The 16,754-nt window shown below is 34.0% G+C and overlaps 1 protein-coding gene across 1 annotated transcript in view; it reads right to left on the bottom strand.

Annotated features, from left to right (window-relative positions):
* The window catches only part of Erbb4 (erb-b2 receptor tyrosine kinase 4), a 699,449-nt gene that overhangs the window by 157,142 nt on the left and 525,553 nt on the right, over window positions 1-16,754 (bottom strand). The window contains exon 20 of the mRNA XM_071619435.1: window positions 7,724-7,909. Coding sequence (XP_071475536.1) covers window positions 7,724-7,909 — 186 coding nt within the window. The remainder of the gene's footprint in view (window positions 1-7,723; window positions 7,910-16,754) is intronic.

Genomic DNA, 16,754 nt, shown 5'->3' with positions numbered 1-16,754 from the left:
GCATATGTGACACATTCAAGCCTCAAGCAAGACTTCACATTTGTGTATGGAAGAGGAATTTACTTCTGAACGCTGCAATCTTTTCTCCTTTCCATTATTGTGAACTATGTTTTTGAACCAAGGGAGGTTCCCCCTCCCAAAAACTCCTAATCTGTCACCAAAAAGCAAAGAAAAAGTAAGAACAAAATCCCTGAGCCACAAAAATCAGTTTCACTAGTTCTAATTAGGGAGATGATACAGACAATAAAAGGAATTTTGGGATAAACAAAGTAGAGAAGAAAATGAAAAAAAAAAAATGAGAAATCTGCTAAACTGGCATGAATATTCTGTCAACCTCTGAGAAAATACAAGTTTTCTCTGAAAAAAAAATGCTGAAAGCAATTATTTTCAAAAATATAACCGAAAAGATCGTTATTCATAGGCAAAATCTAAAGAACCTTGCTTAAACATATGGGTTAATTTTAATTCATAAAACGATTGAATGATTTTTATTTCCATCCCCCTTTAAGAATTGTGAAGTAGGTAAATTTACAACTCAGGCAATTTGTGAATTATTTTGAAGGGCACAGTGAGCCTCTGACATATTTTTAGTATCATCCCTTCTAGTTTCCAATCATTTACCACCCAAAAGAAAACCTTAGGAATCCTACATCTGAATTAAACTGCAAATCGATAGAGCACCAGAATAAAATCTGACAATAAAGTAAAATAAGCAGACAAAGCTCTGAGGAAGGTTCAGGACTCTGAAAAATAGTGGCCTATACACAGTACTCGGGCTTTACAAATGCAGCCATAACAACAGCAAACAGCTACAAATAATATTTCCCTTAGAAAGGAGTCAGGAGCAAAAATGTGTTCAGTAATAGGAGGTCAAACCAATATTGACCTTTTCTAGCTTGAGATGGAAGACTCAGAATTTTCTCTTTGCTCCTCTTCAATAATAGACTGTCTTATTCTAAGAATTACCCCTGATCTCACTTCTCTACTAGTTCACTGGTAGTTTCGCATGTTTTCAATATTACAAACAATCCAATTTTCTAACATGAAAATCAGAAGCCATAAGAGCAAAAGTAGAATAAATAGCATCTTAGAAACCTGGGTAAGAAAGTACAGGAAGATAGGAGGGGCAGGTGTCCTTCTCTCCCATCCAGCATGGTCTCATACATCAATCTTTTATAACTAGGATTTAAGAATCAGTCATCTGTATTTTTAAAATGACATCGTTAGGATATACTGGCTATACATATATATCTTGCCTTATTATCACGTCAGATAATACTCCAAGTAACAAATAGTGAATATTCTTTCTTTATGCTAAACAGCATCCTTAACATATCACAAATTTTGTCTTATATTCATAATTACTCTATGAAACAGATACTATTATTCAGGGGCACAGAGAGGTTAACTAATTTGTCTAAGGCCACATAGCTTACAAATTGTAAAGGTGGAATTTGAACCCAGGCAATCTGTTCTCGAGTCTGTGGGCTGAATGTGCCAGATTATACATTTTCGCTTCTTTATTTAGAGTGTCACTTATGACCTGTATCTATAACACATTGTAGTCTATAGAACTGTTTGATTGTCCATTATTGTAATAATTGGAACATTGTTTGAAGAAATTCTAATTATTCATCTAGTACTTTCTCCTGAAAATGTGACATAGAGACAGATGATAGAACACATCTTTGTGAAGCCAATAAAAAGTATTACTCATAAACAAATGGAGCCCAACTTTTCATTCCTCTGGCTGCATATAATGCAGAGTCATACCAGTAGAGTAATCATACATGTATTTAGGGTAATAATGTCTGTCTCATTCTACCACCCCTCCCATCCCCACAGCCCCTCCCGTCCCCTCACTCCCCTCAGCACAATCAAAATTTCCTTCATTCTTCCCTACCCTGTCCCCCGATGACTAAGGATCAATACAGCTTATGAGAGAAAATACTTGGCCTTTGGCTTTTTGGGGATTGGCTTATTTCACTTAGCATGATATTCTCTAGTTCTATCCATTTACCTGAAAATGCCATAATTTAATTTATTTATTTATTTATTTTTGGTATTGGAGATTGAACTCTGGGACACTCGGCCGCTGAGCCATATCCTCAGCCCTGTTGTGTGTTTTAGTTAGAGACAGGGTCTCACTGAGTTGCTTAGTGCCTTGCCTTTGCTGAGGGTGGCTTTGAACTCGCAATCCTCCTGTCTCAGTCTCCCAAACTGCTGGGATTACAGGCATGCACCAGTGTGCCCGGTCAGTGCTGATTTCATTCTTCTTTAAGGCTGAGTAATATTTTATTGCGTATATGTGTCAAAATGCACTCTACTGTCATGTATAACAAATTAGAAAAAATTAAAAACTTTTTTTCAAGTAAAAAAAAAGTATTATTTATAACAGAATATTCCTACGGAATTGATAATGAGACACAACTACAGTAAAACGATGTGCTCCTTCCCAGTCTGCAGATTTAGAAGTGCCAAGTAAGGACAGCAGGTCACTTAAAGCTGTAGTGATGTGCGTGTATGGGGGGTGAATGGGAAGAAAAAGTGCAAAATGGTTTAGAGACCTGGCTTGAGAGAGAGATATAGAATGCAGGGCATCAATACACCAGTGTGTCTTTTGGAACTTCTCATTTTTCTCATCTATAACATAGTAAAATAGTGGGTTATAACCTGCTAGAATTTTTAGTAAAGACTAACATGATATGTAAAAAAAATCCAGCAGATTCCAGGTGTGCAACATAGGCTCAATACCTGCTCTAGTCTGGATCTTAGATGTCCTCCAAAGCCCATGTGTTAAAATACAGTTCCCATGAGAGGTGGTGGAAACTTGTAGAAGTGGAGCCTAATTGGAGGTCTGGTCATTGGGGGCACACACTTGAAGAGAATTGTGAGACTCTGGCCCCTTCCTCTTTCTCCCTTTAACATTCCAGTTGTGAGGCAAATGGCTTTTTTGGTCCAGTACTTGCTGCCTGCCATAATGTCCTACCTTGTCAGAGGCCCAAAAGCAATGATCAACCAACCAACTGCCTATGGATGGAAACTTCCAAAGCCATGAGCCAAAGGATCCCTGTTCTCTTTATGACTTGTCTTATTTCAGGAATTTGAGAAAATGGAAAGTTAACAAACATATTCCATATGGATTGACTCATTATCAATGCTATTCACCATGAAGTTCTTCACTCGAAGCCCACAACACGCTTTTCAGAATTTCTAATTTGTCAAAAAAAACTACTTGTCTAACTTTTCAGCAACAACTGTGAAAGAAGGAATTGTCATCACGACCTTACATCTTAGTTTCCTAAGCCATCAAGAAGGCATATGGTATTGCATGAACATGAAACAAAAGTTATGCTGGGCTTGTGGAGTGAATAGGTCCACCTATAAGTAGATGACTTTGATGTTTAAATGTGTGTCTTTTATTACATAAAATTTTGTAGAATGATCAATTAATGAAAGAATGGATAGAAAATTTGGAATATTAATGAAAATATTTTAAAAATACTTATTTCCTTATACATGACAAGATAGTTCAATGGTTCTATTATTCATTTATGACCTCTCTAGACTTAATGAAGTTACTTCAGTTCTTTATATCTCTATTTATCTGTGAAATGGTGATACCTATCTCACAGATCTGTGATGAGACATATCAATTAATTAAAAATATATACAGTCATGCCTTGCCCAGAAGAAATGTTTGGTAGTGTCAGTTGCGAGCACTGTTTCTTCTGAGTACTGTTCAATGTTCCACAGGTATGTTATAACACAAAAATAAATTGATTACTTTAGAGCATCATCTCTCCCTTCACAGCTCAGTTTTATCAACAACAACAACAACAAAGAGATGCAAGCAAAATAATAGCGGGTACTGGGTCAATCATGATAAAATCTCATACACTTTCTTGAGTCTGTCTTGATGAGAATTGGAAGCAAAGAAAAAGAAGCCTCTAAGTTACTGAACTAGGTATTTGTAAAATATTTGTCTTCACTCAGACAATATTACCTATATTTCACAGACATTTATGAAACAATTTTCTGTTTTATGGCTTCCAACCCACAGCTGACAATGAGACTGTATTTCAACATTTCATATTCTAGAAGCTGAGCAAGGAAATGTACATGGGTTATTTTATTTAATCTCCAAATCATAATAAAGAAGTATATTCATTTTTTTATTGCTTTAACTAATAACCACAAATTTAGTGGCTTAAAACAATGTATATTTATTCTCTTACTGCTCAGGAGGTTAGAGGCCAGAAATCAGTTTAACCACACTAAAATCAGGGTATGGGCAGACCTGTGTTCCTTCTGGAGACTATAGGAATGCCTTTCCATTTCCAGTGTCCAGAGGTAGACTACATTGCTCAGTCTGTGGCCCCTGATTCCATCTTCATGGTATATCACTCCAACGCTGCTTCTGTGTTTTTTGTCGTCTCTTTTTAAGTCTAGTCCTTCTTCCTCCCACTTAATAGGTCCCTTGTTCTCATGCTGAGCCCACGTGAATACTCCATGGATACCCCTCAACCGCAGACTCCAATTTAATCACATTTGCAAAGCCCCTTCTAACATGAAAAGTAACACATTTACCAATTCTGGGAACAGGATGAAGCCTTTTTTGGAATTAGGATGTTATTCAGCCTATCAGACCTCTATACCTGTGGGTTCTGAATCCAAGGATTCAACCAATGGGAGAAATATATATATAAAAATATCATATCATAACATATCTAGTATTTTTTTCTAATCGCTATTCTCTAGACATCACAGTATAATTATGATTTACAAAGTATTTGCATTGTATTAGGTATTATAAGTAATTTGGAAGTGACTTAATAAATATGGAAGAATATTTACAGGTTATATGCAAATACTATGCCTAATGTGGCAAGGCAAGTGCTCTGCACTGAGCTACAGCCCCAGCCCAGATCTGTTGATTTTGAAGATTAGAAAATATAAAATTTATTAACGATATTACATACATGGAAAAAAAGGATTCAGAGAGTTTGGATGACAATCAAACTCACAAAACTGCAAAGTAGGCACCAACATAATAATGAAGGTATGTCTTTCTGACCCTAATGCTGCTTCCACTATACAACTCCATCCCTAAACAAGGGAAAAAGATAAAGAAAGGACACTCTCCTTCAGGGTAGTTTTTGTTTTTTATTAGTTGAGGTATGAGTTAAGTATTGCTTTAATGAATACTACATATAAGACTCAAATTTTAGGAATAGATTTAAGAATAGATTTAAGAATCAGACTTAGCCATGGGGTAGCCTCATATTTCCTTACATTTAAATACCTGTAACTCCTAAATCTGAACAACTTTGATTATTTGACGTTTCTAGATCCATGTACTGCAATTTTTTTTCTAATGTGCTATGACTATAACTGAACACTTGATTATCCTCTAAACACATTCATCTCTCATCCTTCCCCATCTCAGGAAATGGCACCCTCCGTACTCATCTTTGTCCTCTACCACATGTAATTAATAATCATTCAACTTGGGTTTTTACACAAAAATATCTCTTCATTCCATCTATTTCTCTTTGTTTGCATTGCTCCCAGAGTCTGCATTGGAATCCTCATTTCCATTCTTTATTGACTTCAAATAATCTCTATATATAAGCGCATGATCTCTTTAGACCATAAATTTTGTCAACTCCATGTTAAAATATTTCATAACTACCTACTGAACTTAATGTAAAACCCAAACTTTCTATGCCATACAGGGTAATCACATATTCCATTCTATTTAGGATCTTTCTGTGCCAGTTGTCCTGATGTGACTAGTAACAGAGTCCCCTTTCACTTCTAAAATTGTCCCATTGGATTATAACTTACCTGTTTACCTTAAGTAGGGTTCCCTGTAATCTTCCCTCGAAGTAATTCTTCCCATAGCCAGTTTTCTACCTCAAAACTTATTGGGCCTTCTCTTAAGTCTACCCTATAATTATTTTTCTTCCAGATGGTATATAACTGTATACTTCATCTTGAATATTCAGCCTATTAGGATGTACAGAGAGAATCAGACCCAAGTCTGTTATTTACCTATATGTTCCTCCTTTAGTAAGTCAGCACAATATTATATAAGTGCCTTCAAGTATTTGTTGAAGGATTAATGATTAAACAAGTTTTCCATAAAAAATCAAAGAGATTTATAAAAACGTAGTAAAGCATTTAAATAACAGAAATGTGTTCAAAATGCCAATGATCAACATTAATATAGAAGAGAAAGTAATCACATTTTTCTGGAGAAAATGTTGAATAGGGAGGGCTTGGCAGAGAAGAAGACCAATCAGTGTTGATGGATGAATAAGACCATGCTGTGTGAATCAAGAAGATATAAGAAAAGAACTTCAAGCAGAGAGAAAAACAGTATAAAACTGTGTGGTTACTCCAGGCACTAAAAGTAGTTTCTATCATTAGAGTATATAGTGATGTATAAATGATATATTAATGCCATGGATTCCTAAAGACAAAACTTAAATTGTGGAGAACACAGCAGGAAATACAGAGAGAGCTAATAAATTTAAATCTTAGCTATGTTTTTATTTATAGTACTAGGATGATTTGAGAATAAACACAAAATTATAATACATAGTCCTTAAGGAAACTAAATTGAACCTTACCGTATATAAAACTAAGCTAGGCTTTTCTCTCAAGTAATTCTGAGGTTTGCATTTGTAAGAATTGTCTCAAATTTCTGCTTTTGGTAATGGACTTTTATTCATTCTTAGATTACAAAAAGAAATAGGGAAAGACTAGTAAATTAATATTTTGCCATTGATAAGTATGAAGAGTAATATGTCTATAAAATCTATAAAACATCAAATATTTTGAGTAAATTAAGAGTTAATATAGTGAATTTAAATTTATCACATTCCCTATTTTTTAGGAAAGATAATTTTCTTCAAGAAAGTTTCTAGTACAAGAAATCATACATAGATTTTTTTTTAATAAGAAAATGTGTATACCTTTGTGGAATATGGTTGTAAATGCTTTGCATGTTCCTAGAGTGCTTCTGAAGTTAGATCTAACATTTAAATTTGAAGAATTCATGTACAAATCTGGAACTATAGGCCCTCTTAAAAAATAAGATCTGATAACTGGCAATGTTCTCCAAATCATAGGTTTCCCAAGGGCAGTAGTTATTCTCTGGTTCACCACAGAGCTACCTCCCCCATTATCAAGCTCACTCCCCTTATGTACGCTACATGCCTGAGCTCTTGTGTGAAGTTAACCACTAAAGACCAGCTGAAGACTTCCCAAAGGGTTAAGAAAATATTTAGCGTTGTATCATTCATGGTTATTGACAATTCTACCATATATTGTAATAAAATCAGCTAAAATGGAACAACTTGAACATCCAATCTTTTCTTTCTTAATTTTGTTTGTTAACTATACTAGAACAAACAAAAAATCAAAGAAATCCAGTATGGTAATTTTTCCCTCTAACTAGCAAGCTTTTTATTTTGGCCTCTCAATATAACATAAATGACACAGTATGATAATCCAAACATGTGAGTAGATCATGTGACTCATCTGCGTTTGGCATGCAGGTACCGCCTTATAATGCATCTTTAATATATGGAAAATAAATTTTGGTTTGTTTTAATGGTTTGAAAGATCTGACATGTTTTCAATATCCAAACTGTTCCAGATTAGGAGATATAAACAGAGAAGTGTCATTTCCATAGGAAGTGACGGCACTTACCTTAGCTATCTGGACACACCAATTCAGCAGCAGCTGTGATCCAATGTTATCCTTGTGTTCATGGACATATTCCAGCAGGCAGCCGTGGGGCATCAGCTGGGTAACCAGCTGGATGGTTGGGCTTAGACACACACCCAATAGGCGGACTAGGTGTGGATGGTCCATGCTGGCCATGATCAGAGCTTCCTGTAATAAGAAAAAAAATACCTTTATTTCAACTCAAAATTTCAAACACTTATGGTTACATTGTTCTGATGATGCTGATAATGTTTTTGAAAATATACTCAATTACAAATGAAAAGATATTATTGCAATTAGTATTAAAGTGATTTAAATAAAAACAAAGCCTATATACTCAGTAAAATGTAAGTGGTTATACAATAAGTATCTATAAAATTAATATCAATGTGTTCTCTATTGTAGTATGAATAATATTTTATTACTACCAAGTACATTAAAGTGAATCCCAACTTAGGCCATGGGTTTTTAATTCTTGACCTTCATTCTAGGGTACAATAATCTATACAAATGCAGCCATCTGCAGATAGAGAAACACAACCCAATTTTAAGACATCTTTTATTAGTGTAGAGTTGGTCAGCCTTAAGATGGTAAAATGTACAAATAGTAAATATGTAAACATATATATTACAAAATACCCAATTTATATACAATATTAAACATTTGAATAATACATTTTGATCCATAATCTTTACTGAAATTTATTTTCTTTTCAAAATTACAAGTGATTCTTAATCATAGATTCATAAAATTTGAGAGCTACATGGTACTATAAAAATCTGTATACTCAAATTTCTTATTTCATGAATTGAGAAAAAGTTCTAATTTGTTGATCATAACCAAAAGACAACTTTCGTTAATGGAAATAAAAAGTGGACATATGATGGTTACTTAGAGTATCCTAAAGTTTGCCTCCAATCAAAAGTTATTATAAGCATTTTGGGGATAATTTGAAACACATATTACCAGAAGGGATATGTTAATACACGTTGCTTTGATTTGATTTGTGCTTTTAAGTAATAAAATAATTTTTGAAAACAATAATGAAATTTTGTTCATATAAGGCCACATAATTTCACCTACATAATATTCTTGACAATAATATTAATTTGAATCTAATAATAAGGAATAAATAAACAAATCCATATTTTAGAAAGGAACTGGTCTGAACTCATTAAAAATGTCATATGAGAGATACAAAAAGGATATTCAAGCTAAAATCCATTATAAAGACAAGGCAATGCTAAGTCTTTGATTGATTCCTGAATTAGAAGAAAAAACGCACATTACAGAGAATATTATTCTGAAAATTGGGGAAATATGTGAATAGGTACTATCTAATATGTAAATACTATGCCAGTATTAAATTCTGAAGAATGATAAAAGTATTATGGATATATGGAAGAATTTTCTTTGATTCTAGGAGATCCTGAAATAGTATGAACAAAGTATTTTATGTCTGCAATTTTCTTTTAAATGAGCAATAAAGAGGGAGGGAAAGAGAGATTTGGAATATGTGTATGTATTGATTTGTGTTTTTGTTATACAAATCCGTAAGCATTCACAAACGTACCCATAGGGGGTTGTACATACATGGTAATTTGACATCAGTTTATCTATATGCAGGTACTGAAAGTTCATTGTATCATTCTTTTTTTTTTTTTTTTTTTTTCAGTGCTGTGGATTGAACCTGGGGGCTTGAACCTGCTAGGCAAGCACTCTATCACTGAGTCACATCCCAGCCCCCTCTCTGTGTTATTCTTAAACATGTTCTGTAGCTTTTTTTTTTTTTTTTTTTTTTAAAAATAAGGACTGAGTGCTCTGTTGAGTTTCTGTTTAAGATGGCCTGGCAGGTTTAATACATGAATTGCTTCCATTGCCTCTCAATTTTACTATATTGAGAATAAAGGAATTAATAAAAACATAATAATAGAGTGGAGACAATAGAGTAGAACAATAAAAGTAGACAGTGGTTGACTCACGGCAACTGACGTAGCAAACTTAAGAAGTCAGAAGCCTCACTGAGCAGGAGGAGAAAACTAAGATGCAATCCAGTGGTGGGCACCAACAAAGGTTCCCGTGTATTAGCATACACATCTCTATTGATGATGGGAGAAGGACCAATTTCATCAGAATTGCTTCAAAATACACTTAGGAACCACTTAGATTACAGGGCTCTGTCTCCACCTTTTGGAAAGCTCTAAACTGAAAGGATTGTGGACTGTGGATGTCAGACACAACGGAAAGACAAGTATTCTGGGGAAAACAGACTGTAAATTCATATAAGATGGAAATATAGACCGCCCATGGGTTCCTTCTCCTAAATGGATCTGTTACTTCAAAATTCTGAAAGTTTTGTTTAAACCTAGAATTCTGTTCTCAGCAAAATGTCAACCAAGTGAGTGGATATCATAGATATGTCCAGACATGCCAGACCTTTAAAAATTTACCTTCCCTGCTTTTACTGCTCTGCTAAATGTGCTCATCAATGGTGGGGAGAGATTTAAAAGAGTCTGCTAAATGGAGTAAACAAGGATTTAACATGAGATTTAGAAATCAAGAATGATAGTAAAGGAGTATTCCTGAATAAATGCTGTAGAGCAGACTGAGATAGCAGTCCAACTAGATTGCAACAGGATATAATACCCTGGAAATCCAACCTACAAAGTTGTGTTTGATAGAATATATAAAGAGTTGAAAATATAGTAAGAGGGCATTTATTTTTTCTAACCAGTGTTCAAGGTCAAATTAGTGATAGATACTCAGAAAACTAATCTTAAGTAAAAAGAAGAAATGAATTTGAAGAAAAGACAAATGTATGCTCCAGAAAACACATTCACCACACAGCATAGCTAAAATAGTGAAATAATCATAATAATACAAGCACAGAATATTGATATAAGTAGAAATCATAGTACTATACTTGAAAAAAGGGAAGCATACTTTTGCAAGGAGGTGATAGGAAGGGGATGAAAAGCACATTCCTGTGTTGATAGTGACAAACTGTTAAATAATGTATAAACCTGAAAATTAAGAGTTGAGAGTCTAAACATATTTAGACATAGGGAAGAAAGTAACAGAAAAAAAATATCATGCAAGTAGACAGTGTTTGCTTTGGGTCATAGAAAATGGGGGTAGGAAAGGAAGAGGAGGGTAGGCAGAGCACAAGTTTTTCCATCATTACCCATGTAAAAGTAATGGACTTGAAAATTGTCATCTTAAAATGATTTGGGAGGACATTGCCACTTCTAACCTCTGCTACTATTTTAGTGGTGTTGAGCTCAGCTGTGTCTAAAGGTAATTCACAGCTATGGGGTGTGTCTCAAGAAGTGTGTGGATTTCCTGGATCTAGCCAAGGTTTCATGTGAGGTCTAACAGTTGACTTTTTGAGAAAAGAAGAAAGGGGCAGCATAAGAACATGCTCAGAGGAAGGAGTGACCCAGGCCAAACAGAAGAAATAAGCTGATAAGGTGGTATCACCCAGTCTCAAAGGACTTTTTGTTTCTGATCCTTTGTGGCAGAAGTTGAAATCACTGTTTTCCAAGTAGAAAAGTCTTTCAGTTTCCCCTTCCTTAGCTGCCCCAGGGAACCAGAATAGTCACAGAATTCATGTGGACTATCTGCAGCCACTAGGTTGCAAAGATTTTGGTCTCACTCACTGTATATTTCATTAAATATTTGAAATAAAGCAAAGCAGTACAGTTATAAAGAGAGTACAGATACAAGTATATATGTGCATGTTATGAGTATGGATATGAATGCTAGCCAAATTAAATAATTACTCTAATAATAGCTGCTTGTACTCTTAGTGTAACTAGAGAGTTCCTTCATTGAATTTTAATATGCCCACATATAAAACATACACATACAAAAAAATGAACAAAACATTTAATTGGGTTAAGTATCATAATTAATTATATACTAGATAGTTAGATACTAAATGTTAGGTATCTGATCAAATTAAACTCATACTGACTATATTCTGTCTCTTATGGCCCTCAGTTTTTCATTCATATAAGAATCATCTAGGTTTATCATTACTCGCGTAGCTTTCCTGATGCCATACCCAGGTAATCAGATTTAGACATAGAATTTGGGAATCTGCTTTTACAGTAAACTCCCCAGCTAAAGCTAGTGTAGGGAGCATGAAACTTTGAGAACCTCTGGTACATCTCAATCTCCTGTGTGTCTCCACAATCCATGGCAAAAGCAGGGAAATACAGCAGTTATTTGATCCTTAGTATAAACCTGGGAAGCAATTGAAAGAGGTGGACACTCTCAGTTGCAAAATGAGGCAACAGGATCAATGGGATTCCTGGTTAGATCACTAGTAGGTAGCAAATCAGTTTTAAAACTTAGAATTTCTGAGTGTTAGCTCTGCATTACTTCAAGGGTAAAGTATTGTCATTTTTACTTCAGTTCCATCAGCACCTTACACTGTTAACAAGGCGGCTTCATACACTTAGAATTAGCCATACCCGGAATGAATTAGGTCAAAATGTGCTTTAGTCCCTGATGAGCAGCTAAAATCAAACAATGAATGTGTGCTAACAGATAAACTGCCATCAATTACACATAATTCCAAAAAAAAAAGTAATAAACATTTTTTTTCTGATTTGCTGAAAGTTATATTTGGTATAGGCCATTTCCTGATGTAAAGAAAACAATGACATTTAAGGTAGAAGAAAAATGTTGAGGTTATTTTTGCCTTTGCTTTTAGAATTAAATATATAAAATGATTATTTTTTCCTCCTACAATGCAAAGAGCAATGGTAATTCCATTCTAAATATGCATTTGAGAAGTTTACATTAGAGGACTTTTCATGTGAAAAGTGAAAGTTCCCTTAAAAAAAAATCTATTAGTAAGTCCTGGCAAAAAAGCTGGGTTTGTATTAAGGAAAATTGCTCATCACACTACAAAGAGTATTTGAAACCAAATTGTAGAGTATTTGCATAATAGTTCTCTTTTTTTTTTTTTTTTTGAGAAAGAAAAGATGAACAAGACACTAATTGTAGGTTTTATTTTTTTCATAAAGGAAATAGCAGATGGCTTTTTAGAGGATGGGGGAAAAGATAAAGGAAAGGGAATGAGGATCATTTAGAGTGATGAGTGGGATGGAAAGGGAAAAAAATCCCAACATTTTAATCATGGAGTGTTTGGTCTCAATAATTTACTCTGTGTTAAAATTAATAATGTCCTCTGTTTCTTATCTCTGTGTGGGCCTACAGAAGCAATTTTGGATCTTTGTTGCTATTACTAGAAAATGTCACCAAAGGCCAATGGAATAAATACAACTTGTCATGTATGTCACCTATTTTTCCTGAAATAAAATTTTTCTCTGTTTTTCCTTTCCCTGAATAAAATTATTTCTTATATGTGAGTTAGAGAGTTTTCTCATAGGACAAAAGAGAAGAATGTAACAGGTGCTACACTGGAAATCTGAAACAAGAACATATTTCTTTATAATGAGATCTGGTTTGAATACGGACATTTTTCTAAACTACCATGGGACTACCAGGGTACAGACAAAAAAGTCTGAAACATGTATGCCATTACTCTCTAGCCATATGCTATTTATATCTCTATTTCTGTCCAAAGGTAATACATTTCTGCACAATAATAAAAGTAAGCAATACTATTTTTCACATTAAGGTTCTATTTTTCCCAGTCATCATAGATTTATCCCTTACCACTTAAACTTGTTTTCTCATTCATGTTGGTTAGTGATTTTACAAAAAGAAAAAAATATATATGGTCAGTGAAAACTTATGTGTTCTTTGTTTTAAAAATGTTAACTTCAGCCAAACTTTCAGTGTTTTCCTGTCTATTAATTTCCTGACCATTAATTCAATACCCTTCAGCTGAAAATGGAGAAAATCTCATTGCATTAGGGAAAAGACAATGAAAAGCAGGATAGAGAAAAAGAAAAGATAGACAGTTAATGTAGGCATATAAAACTGTATAATGCAATCGTCAACAGATTTGCAAATACTCAAGACAAATGCCAACCTGATAGTAAGGATGATGGTAATGAAGAACACTTAGAAGATAATGATAAGCACAATGATGAAAAATGAAATAAAATTACTGGTCCATAATAGTGTTTTACAAACCTATTTTGCTACAGATGGTACACAGATAATAAAATAAATGAAATCTGCATCTGTTCCTTCATGTCTAAAATAAATAATAATTTACTTGTGCAATTAGGTGGGCAGCAGTTAATATGGTCTCAGTTTAAATTGGTCCACTTCATGCAGTGGCCTTAATATGCCCTTCTAATCCCTGCTAACATTTTTGTAGACATCCAACAATCAAGATTAAGTTCCTTCCCATCATTGGAGCCAATCGTTTTCCATCTTCATTCTATATCATTCACCCATTAAGTGTCCAGGTGTTAGATTTAGTCACTATTCAACATACCACTCCATAAAGACCTTATTGAAGGTCTTCACTATGTAAGGTGGAATTCTACTTTCTGTCTGTGTTGTCTCCCTTCCTCCTGACCAAGGTTACACTGAATTTTTCTTCATGGTTATTTTATTTTTCTATTCCTTTAGTTACATGTTGATTCACTTAAAATATTTATTGAGATCCTGCTGTTCATCTGGGAATGTGATTGGCACTTTGTCTACAATGTCATCTCTGTCCATGGGGAGCTTCTGTTTTACTGGGAGAAGCAACTGATAAACAGGAAATAAAAAAAAAATGTATAAACAATTATAAATTATATTAAGGGACATGGAGAAAACAGGGTGTTGTGATAGATTATAAACAGATAGTTACAGAGTGACTTTAGATAAGGGTAAGTTAAGAAAACATGTTCTGAGACCTGATTTATGAGAAGTTGGATACACAAATACTAGGGAAGAGCATTCAAGGCAAGCCAAGAGCTGATGTATTTTGGAACCTATAAGACAACTCATGAGCTTAGAGTTTAGCAAGGGCTATGGTGGCATGAGGTGAGCCTGAAAATGTGGGTAGGGTTTTGCAGCGATGGGAAGTAGATTTATTCCCACATATTTTCATGCTTTATAAATACTTTTCTGATTTTCTTCATTTGCCTCTATTATATGCTGATCCCCAAAGTTAGTGTTATAGAAACATACTTGCCATCATCATGTCATTTCTCCTCTTGATATTTTCATTTTGCTAACTGGCTGAAGACAACTCTCTTCACCTTCACTTTCTAAATTTTGAATATTGTTGGAGAAAAGCACAGATTCATGGGGATTTGATACAAATATCCTGTCTGGATCTTCCAAAAATAGCTCTTCATTTTAATTTTAAATTTCTTATTGACTCCTTATTTAATTTACTTTGTTCTGAATCTCCACAAGGACAAAAAAAATACTCTCTACCTTTTAAAATATTTACTGTGTAAAATGTACTCTTGACACAATTCCATTCTATTCACTTGAATTATTCATCATTGTTTATCTTTAGTATAATTTTATCTTTACTTCTTATTGGAACCCTCATTGTAACTATAATTATATTTTTGTGTCCAGTACTCTGAAATTGAAAATTTCCTTCAATTTTGTTCTCCCTTTATGCTAGGAATATTTCCTACCCCACCTAGACTATGTCTTCACTTTATACGGCTTTGTTCCTTAGGAATCTGTTTTTTCTATCACTTTCTTACATTCTTACTCTTCAAACTACTCTTGAAAAAGTCACCAAATATGTCTTTTCACAAAGTCAACAGGGTTATTCTCTGATTCTTAAGTTCTCTTGACCTTTTGCATTGTTTTATCTCACTCAAAATCCCTGTATGGCTGAGGTTATAAAGATACTCTGTCCTAATTCTTCACTCTCTGAGTACTCATATTATGAGAATCAGCACCCACTTCACCCTCTCATACCTTAAATATGGAAATGCTAACCATGTTGTCACCTTTAATATTCTCTGCTTTAGTCTGAAATCTCCTGCATCCATATATAACTGTTCTCCAACCTCCCAGAGATGAAATTATTTTACAAGTTTAAGAACTATGATGGAGGTTTCAAACATGTGGAATCAATTGTCAAACTTTGTGGTTTATCATAATTTAATTAATTTGAAGCAATATAAGCATCACAACATTACCCCCCAAATAGAATGCAAGATTCATTATCATCATATCTAAAAATCACTGTGCCCTTCTAACATGAAAACTGTGCTGTGCCCACATTCTGAGGCTTCTCTAGTCCTATAATTTCAACTGTCATTTCTGAGAAGGAACTAACAGATTTTTAAACATGCATTCCTCTCATATTATAATATATATCCTATTTTGTTATACTAATCTGTTAAATGCATGAAATTTCTAATGATTTCTCTAAAAGTAGTAGCATTGTTTGATGATATTCACTGGTTTATCGCCGAATCCTCATAGAGTACATGGTTCATAGGACAGATGCAATACAATTTCATGAATAAATGAACAGAATCTTTATTATATTCCCCCTTTCCCACCTATTTCATCTCAGGAATCAACGTGTATTTCAAATGCCTTCTGGTCATCTTGACATAAATACTACTGGATATCCAATACTTGACAAAAAGTAAATAATATCCCCCATCTAAACTTGCCTGCTACACTTTTTTGGTTTTGTAAATGGCAGAAACATATTTACACTCCATTTAAAAATCTTGGATTCATATTTGGCATTAACATTTCTATTCTTTTCCATTCCACTCTATATCTAATAATTTGCCAACTTCTATTAACTGCTAATCCCAGTGTAGCTCAAACATACACCCTTCCATGTACCCTTATTCTGATTCCTATTTAACTTCAGCTTCACATCACTATTGTTAAAAAGAAAAAACTATTTTTTTTGAAAAATTAACTCTCATCTGTATTTGCTATACATACAAAAAATCTTGAATTTATTGGGCGGCTATATTAAAAACAGCCTTATCATTACTTGTACTCAAATTTGTTGAATTTGTTCATATAGTAAAAATTGCACTCCATTTTGGAATAAAGTAGTTTAGACCATGCTCCTAGTTATGACACCAATGT

Source organism: Marmota flaviventris, chromosome 11 (assembly GCF_047511675.1).
Source record: "Marmota flaviventris isolate mMarFla1 chromosome 11, mMarFla1.hap1, whole genome shotgun sequence".
NCBI lineage: Eukaryota > Metazoa > Chordata > Mammalia > Rodentia > Sciuridae > Marmota > Marmota flaviventris.
The sequence above is the reverse complement of the archived record's forward strand: the minus strand, read 5'-3'. Positions and strand labels throughout refer to the sequence as shown.